At 35.4% G+C, this 8,447-nt stretch overlaps 1 protein-coding gene across 1 annotated transcript in view; it reads right to left on the bottom strand.

Moving 5' to 3' along the window:
• Window positions 1-5,891, bottom strand: part of ATRX (ATRX chromatin remodeler) — a gene marked incomplete at its 3' end in the record, with an annotated part of 33,438 nt that extends 27,547 nt beyond the window's left edge. Inside the window, exons 1-3 of the mRNA XM_029084031.1 lie at window positions 5,789-5,891; window positions 2,693-2,748; window positions 823-875 (exon numbers count right to left, since the gene is read on the bottom strand). Coding sequence (XP_028939864.1) covers window positions 823-875; window positions 2,693-2,713 — 74 coding nt within the window. The remainder of the gene's footprint in view (window positions 1-822; window positions 876-2,692; window positions 2,749-5,788) is intronic.
• Window positions 5,892-8,447: the final 2,556 nt, after the last annotated feature.

The raw sequence follows: 8,447 nt of genomic DNA, 5'->3' as shown, positions 1-8,447 counted from the left end.
AGGAGCGAAATTAAATTCAAATATAAAACCACACTTGCAAATACAGAATCAAGACAAATGGAAAAGGGAGAAAGAAGAATATTACATAATTTCAGCAGACATGATAAAATAAACCTGTATAAAAACGAGAGTGAAAACAGATATACAATGCTATTAAAAAGCAGTAAGACGACAGCTGTTGGAATTGTGCATTTAGAAGAGCTCACCTACCTATACAGTGTACTAGGAAATCGTGAAGGATATAACTAGAATGAGCATTAGCTGAGAGCAAAAGATAAGGAGTTTTACTAGAGTAAGTCTTTTGTTACTTAGGTCACAGTTAATTTGGATCCTGTAGGTTCAAACTGGTTGGTAAAGAGTTAACACTCTACTTTTTTAAATCAAAGAGCAAAAAAGGATTAAGCAGAGATACAGCAAATGGCAGTTTCTGCACAGGACAACTTAATAGCACATTTTGATTCTACAGGCTCCTAACAGTAAGGTACATAAAGCCTTTTTTCCATATGACCCAACTTACATTTTTGGAAGATTCCTGCATGTAGAAATAGCAATAGAGAAGGAACAGTTGTATTAACACCCATGTCCTGAAGATACAGGATAATCTTGTTGTCTTTGTTAACAAAAATCAAGCTTTATGATCTTAACCTTTGCCCTTGAACTAATTTTAAGTGCACTATAATAAGCCATTTGTTTTACCAGCACTCTGCCAACTTAATGGATTTATACTGGTGTATAATAAATGTATCTGGCAAAGTGCATGGACTTTTTTACAGTTTCACATGCCAAAAAAATTATGTATTTATTTTTATTTTCCAAACCAACCTTTTAGAACGTGATGATCCTAAGGATTTGGTTCTTTCCGAAGAACTACTTCCCTAAAAACAAGAAAAAAATTTAAAAGTCAACACATTTGTGACCAAGTGAGCTGTCAACAAAAGCCAGTTCTTACATTAACTAGAATACATCTCAGAATTCATCAGCACTCTTATAGAAGAAAAAAAAAAAAAAGGAAAAAAAAAAGGGCAGGAAACACATTAATAAGAAGTGATACACAATTTCAATCGTCATGCCAGTTCAGTTAAACTAAATCTGTGGAGTTTCAGATCAGTAGTAGACTCCAAGAAGTCATTATTCTTTTAAAAATAGACTTAAATACAGGTGTTGCCATACTCTAAGCTAAGGCACTAATGCTTACTAACCTCCCTATGCATATATCTTGAAAGAAATTAAGAGAGGACACTGTTGTAAGTCGAGACACTCAGAGAGAAACACTGCACGTATCTCAAGCACTGAGTCTTCATGAAATTGAGGACGTTCTCTCCTTGCAATGCTCAACTTGCACTACCTGCTTAAAGTTCTCTCAGCTTTCTAGAGAAGGGACTGAGAACTGCTCATGACCACTGGCTGGTCCTAACCATGCGCAGATCTGGGGCCTCCTACTCTCTACCTTCACTGCAGTGCTAACTTGCATGATTAGCACAGAGAAGAATGGCCAAACTCACACAGAGCCACCTCCTCCACATCGCTGCGCATTTTCGCTTTCTCTACAAGTCACTGGGATTCCTCACAGTATTTAGTGCTGCAACAGCTTACAGAGGCCTATGAATCTTTTTCACCCTATGTAAGGAAAACAACATCTTTTTTAACATACAGATACGGAGCGTTCTTAAAGGCTGGCACTAGGGAGCTATCACTAGTGTGTCCCCAAGAACTGCCAGCAGAACGCAGACACTCGTTATCTGGCTCATATGCCAGAAAGGGCTGGCTGTCTTTACAGGAAAACTAATTATTCAAAGCTCTGTGCACACACTAGATTTGGGCAGTACCAAATAAATACCTGAATTTACTGCAATAAAGGCAAACTAAGGCAGGACACTGGCACTTGTGCTTTCTCTACATATTAACATATTGTCAACCAGCACATTTCCAACAGGACAGCAGGTGTTAGTAAGACACACCACATGAAAAATATCTTTGATGTATATAATACACCATATAGAAGAAATTTGCTCATGGTTAATAAAGACCTGTATGTCCATCTTTTTCCTCTTTTTTAAAAAAAGGAAGCATATTGGCCTAAAAGGACAGCTAAGTACCTACTGTTATCTGAGTAACAGGGTCTAAGAGTAAATACGAGGTGAAAACCAGTTGTTTTAAACCAGAAATAAAAGCCTTTTCACACATAGGCCAAAGAACAGAAAAAAGATTAAAAAATATTAACAGAATTTCTTTAAAAACTCACTTTACAATATACACAACCTGAATCAATTTTGCATTTCTTAACAGAAATGCAATTGCATACCTCAGTAAAACCTAATTCTAAACTGTGTTAGAGACATTTTTCCCAGAAATTATTGTGCATCAGAAAGACAACAAAGTTGTCCAAGTAAATTTGTGTATTTCAATAATTTAGAAATAAAGAGGGGGGCAGGGGAGAAACAGGATTGCTTGCATGTGGTTGAATCAAAGTGAGTATCATTCAAAATTTAAAATTTTATTTTAAATTCATTTTAAAATACGTTACAGCTAATGTTTCTACTCAGCAGATACGATGACATTTACCGCATGGTTCTGACAATATTCTTTAAGTATTTATTGTAAAAGCAACAAAGTGAACTCAGCATTTCCTACACTAGTGCAGCCATTCTGCACTACTCATGCAACTAAACTTCAAAAGCATTTTTATTCCTACCTCTTCTCTGTTGTTCTCCATTGAAGCTGGACTACTTTTAGGTTCTCTACTTTTACCTATGGAGAGAAATTAAAGGAATCCACTGAAATGCAAGAAATAGTAAAAGTTCTTCACATTGTATGTCATAGCATTGTTTATGTTTTGCCAGCTTGAATAAAGATGACTGTATGGCTTTCAAAGACAGACTGCTGCACAACAAAACAGAGTCCACTATACGGCAGAAGTTGTACAGAAATAATTTAGGAATTACTTTCAGTTAAGTCACTGACCCCCTGAAAGGCTGCCTTCTCACTGGTGATGAAATACTGAAGAAATGAAAGTGCAACTGTACAAGCAGGAATAATATAGTTAGTGCATTTTCTTTCATCTCTATGAAGTTATTTTAAGTATTTTCTCTTACATATCTTGACATTAAAAACAGTATTAAATCTGGGATCATGGAATGACAGACAAAAATTCCATTTGAAATAGAATTATAGAAAACGTCAATTTCTTGATTGGGAACTGTGGAATACAAAACCTGAAGACAGGCAACCTATTAGTATCTATTCCATCCACCAGTTCAGATAACAGAAGGGGAAGTTTCAGGTTCAGTAATTCAATGATATGTATTCAAGTATGAAGCTGCTCAAAAGGTTTCATAAGAGCAGTATTTTAACAGATGCACTACTGAGAAACACGCAAGTAGTAGGATAATTACAGGACACGTATCATGACCACTGCTGATTTTAATGTAAGACTGCTAGCACTGCAACTTACTGTATCTTTACACTTCTGTTTTGAGAAAAACAAACCATCTTCTTTTTCACTTTAAAAAAATTAAACCACTTTGAACAGAAAATTTCATGCTGGGTATTTGACACAGGCTGAATTGCTTGGGTAAGTGTCACCCAAAATTATCCAGTCATTTCTGCAAGTGAAGTTAAGGCTGGGGGAAATAAAAAAAATGAAGCAAAGTTTTGGAAGAAGGGTGACATTTTTTCTGGAGACTAGACGTTGCCCACCTTCTACTCTTGACCAATATTGCCCAAGTGATAAATCCACCAAAAATAACAGTTTGTACATGCTTGGCAGAGATTTCTTTGATTCTGGCAGCTACAATCTCTGTAGATTCTGCATCCAGACTGCTACCCAGACTTCTAACCAGTTTCTATGTGTGACTGGGCTGCATGTGTGCCACCCTCACAGAATGACCAAGCATACTGCATCCCCTCACAGCTCCTAGTGCTGACCCAACTGCACGTGCTCATTCCACTTCAGGGCTGTGAGCAGTCAGGATTTCCCCTGTGACTGCTGCTCCAGGGCAGGGGCTGGTCACTTGACACAAGAGGAGAAAGTCAGCCTCTCCTACGCTCTCAGTGATTCTACTGCTGGCACCCACGCAATGCAGAGAAGGGAGACATCCAATTTGAATGCAGAAAGGATACAGAAACACTATTAAGGTTGTAAAATCAAGTACTCAAAAATTAAGAAAAGCCAGAATGAAAGTCACTAGGGCAATTTCACTTTACTTATCATTCATAGTACATTAACATTATAGTACAGTACAGCTCCACAGCAGTGCACGAGATCCAAGTGCTCAGCAAGCAACTGCTTCATATTTTAACTGACCTTTGTGCATGGCAGGGACATGTTCCAGCTCTCTTGAGACACACTTAACTATCTTCACCATCATCTCCCTCCTCACAACACTCTACTCTAGTAGTTCCCATATCCTCTAAATGCTGGAACAAAACAAGATCCATTACAATATAAACCTGATTTGGTCCCAATCATGTTTGTCACTTGTACACTGAATGTACAAATCCTGTGGATTTAAAAAAAAAAGTGCAGTTGCTAAAGACATTGACATCATACAGAAAGTTGGAGGGGAAGTAAATTTGCACAGTTAATTCTGGCATTTCCTAATATTTAAGTGTTTAATTTTTGACTTTTCAACTTTCATATGTTCCTTTTTAATAAATAAAATGTGAGCTCTCAAAACCAACACTGAAACATGTCTGCTGTTCATTAGTGAGTGCACCCCTGTTTCAAAGCAAATCTGTACTTTAAGGCAAGGAGCCAAATTCTACTTTGTAACTCCAAGGGATAAAGGGAAAAGACTTCTTTTTCCACAGTATGCTCCTCAGCAAAATTTCACTTTGAGATGCTTCTATATCACAGTTTAGTTTATTATTCCACTGATGTATCACATGAATACTTTCTTTTTTCTTATGTTAACATTCCAGTTTGACACTGACACAAGGAGGTTAACACCACATGGCACCAGACTCTCTCTCAAGACAAAACATTAAAAGATAATAACTGCACACCAGAAAACCCATGTAAGTTTATTACTTAGGACAACAGGAGTTTGAAAATAAACTAACATAGCCAACACACACTCAATCTCCTGTAATCTATCATTTCAGTACAACTTTCAATTCATTAAACAATAGAGATTAAAAAGTTCTGCATCTGTATCCAGTCCTAGTTAAACTAGGAAACAGATTTAACTTAGTTAAATTTGGAAACAAATTTTATTCAGTACTGTTATTAAATACTTTCACTTTTTATGACTGTAATAAAAACAAAGTGTTTAAAATTCATTACCTATTTCTAACTTGTTAAGAAAAAATTCCTAATACCAAATTTGACCTACTGTAGGACTCCAGGTTTTGTTTTCAAAGGTTTCCAGGTTATACGTAGATATCTCTTTCAAGTAATTACGAAAGCATAATCTCCAGAACTTCTTTCACAACTACAAGGACTGTAAAAGCTTTACTTCAGCAGAAAAAAAACCCAAGATACTGCACTTATATACTCAGGAAAACTGAACAAGAAACCCCTAATACTCCAAATACATGCATGTTTGCCATCCCATGTTTCATAGAAGGTCCATTACCAGTAGGATCAGCTTTTTTCAAGTTTAGAAAAGATTCAGAACTGAAAGAAATACTGTATCAAAGGTCTATTGTATATTTATTAAGATATTGCCACTTAAATAACATTAGGACTTTGCATAATTGCCCCAGTGAAGTGCAATGTAGTGACATAACAGTTATTTTACTTCAGATTCATATATAACTTGAAAATAAAAACAAAATGTCTTTTTACCTATGGTTTTGTTTTTCGATGCTGGAGGAGAGTGTGCGTCCTCAGACTCTTCTGACGAGTGAGCCAAGAAGTCATGAAGTTTCTGCACCAATGTATTCAACTTGCTTTCACTGTTAAATAAAAGTAAAACTTGAAGTTACCAATAAATCTCACTCTAATTTAGCAAGCTTGAAAGAAATAATGTTTAATCGCAATTAATACACACCTACAAAAGAAACTCAGTCATTGCTTAAACATTTGTTTCTGCAAGAGACTATAAAAGTAAATAAAAACTATACAGTTTTGTTAAATCTTGAGTAAAATAATAGGTCCAGCCTTATTGACAAAAAAGCACTAATGACTCTATTAATAGTAGTAATAATAAAGTGCCTATTTTAAATAGTTTTTCCTACTTAAAACTACTTAGGAAAACTCAAGAAAGTCTGAGTGGTAATGCTGCTATGACACGAAGACAGCGAAAAATGAATTTAAGATTCTACTTTGCCAGAAGCTGAACAGGTGAAAATAAAATCTTCATTTTATAACTAAAAAAGTAACCTCCTGGGGTTACACTAGAAATAACAGCAGAATTTCACCTAGAACCTTAGAAACAAACAGGTCCGTTGAGAAGGACAGATCCACATGCTTATGCAAAGCTTACAGTAAATCAGCCACGTACATATACACTGTGTACCCTGTATTAATTTTGTCAAAAAACAATCATGTAGGATCAGATCACATCTTGATTTGTTTGTATGAGTATTCATAATTAATTTATTAAAAATATTACTCCGGGAATTTTCACTAGGTGGTTTTAGACACCAGAAATTAACTCTTGTGTGTGTGTGTGTGTGTATATATACACACACACTCATTACAGTAAAAAGGCAACACCATTACCCTAGGCTTTAGTTAAAAAGCTACACCGCTTCATAACCTACATGTTATTCCCTCTCATTTTACATTTTTTATTTCAGATTTTCTCCTCCCAAAGCTTCTGCAGTTTCCTGAGACCAGTGCCCTTTTCTAGCTGTGAGCACACTGACTGAGGCCAAGGGCAGTCACCCTTTCAGACCCCCCACTGTCTGTCACTGCTTCTCTCCTGGACACCATCAGCCCTCTGATATCTGCCAGCTGATATGCCTGAGTCATTGTCCCTTATCTGCTACTAGACATGGATTTTCAAACTGTTGAACTAAACTAGTCCCTTCATAAGTTAACCCAGTTAAAGGATACAGACTTCCATCCTTTTCACTTTTTATCTCTCCATTACTTTCAAAATGGTCTTCTGACAGCAAGAAGAAATAAGACTTTCTGTCCCTGTTTTACATATTGTAGGAACTTCTGAATACTTATCAGAAGCTCAATCCCTTCATCTTTACCATTTCTACTACTTCTCTCAACACATAAATTTATTAACTTCTGACTTTCAATTTAATTATTATTGCTAAAAAAAATATCACCTGTTCTATAAGAAGGATATGCAGGTGAGCGCTCTCTTTAGCAATGAGTGAAAGGGTATCATCACATAAATGCAAGTGACTATTTCAACCAGTGAAAACAACCACATATAAAACAGTATAAAACATCCACTTAAAAAAAAAATCTGTAATTTCTTTCAATCTTCTGAAGTACTCAAAACAAAACAGCACTTTGTAATGGAAAGATTTTCTGCATGAGTAAAAGACATTTCTTATGAAACTACGTACATACCATCAATCACTTCAGCAACTCTGAAAGAGAGTGTAACAAAGCCTCTTTAACTCTCAAGTGTATCTTACATTTTTTTCTCTCAAACTGTCGAAAAGTCTTTCTCTCTAATTACTGGTCTCATGCTGCTACACAACGGCCAGTCCCTAAACTTGGGCTTCCCTTTTGTCACGGATGGAGGGCATACTTGGAAAACATCACAGATTATGACAATGGTACTCTTCAGTTTAAACAGATTGCATGCTCTACTTTAGAAAGGAGATTTAATGACAATTTACTCACATTAAGTTAAAAAAAAAAATTAAACAGTTGTTCAGAATTATTTGATAGGAAAAAATACATAAAGATATTTTCTATCCATTCCAGATGGCTTGAAGAACTAATGCACATTTAGAAAGGCCAAAAAAATAGTACATTTTTGGTAGTAAAACAAAAAAACCCCACATGTGGAATTCTACTCATTTAGTTTATAAATAACTTGTTTTGGTAACAGCATTTTAGAAGAGAAAATGAGAACTATAGATGAGTTAGAATATTATTGTTCTCAATACAAAACACACACAGAATAATATGCATGTGTCTTTGTGACTAACACTTGGAACAACATACCTACTACCATTTATTAACTCTTACCCTAACTAGCCTAAAGTCATCATTTTCATAGCAAAGTGTTCACACTAATAACAACAACAACAAACATCTACAAACTAATACTAAAAAGTCTTCTAAACTTGCTTTTTCTCTTGATTATTCAGCATTCTGTAGGGTAAGGCTGTATTAACGAATACCAGGTCAAATGTAAGTAAAAGTGTTACACTTACTATACTTCACCACAAAGAATTTTAATTTAGGGCAATGTTTTACCCGTTTTTATACAAAAGCAATTTTATGTCATGCATTTATAACTGAGAATGTATTATCTGTAATATTTTTTTAAGTTTCTACTGCAAAGTCCTTATTCTTTGTAATA

The sequence above is a fragment of the Antrostomus carolinensis genome, unplaced genomic scaffold (genome assembly GCF_000700745.2).
Source record: "Antrostomus carolinensis isolate BGI_N321 unplaced genomic scaffold, ASM70074v2 scaffold14023, whole genome shotgun sequence".
In the NCBI taxonomy this organism is placed as follows: Eukaryota; Metazoa; Chordata; class Aves; order Caprimulgiformes; family Caprimulgidae; genus Antrostomus; species Antrostomus carolinensis.
The sequence above is the reverse complement of the archived record's forward strand: the minus strand, read 5'-3'. Positions and strand labels throughout refer to the sequence as shown.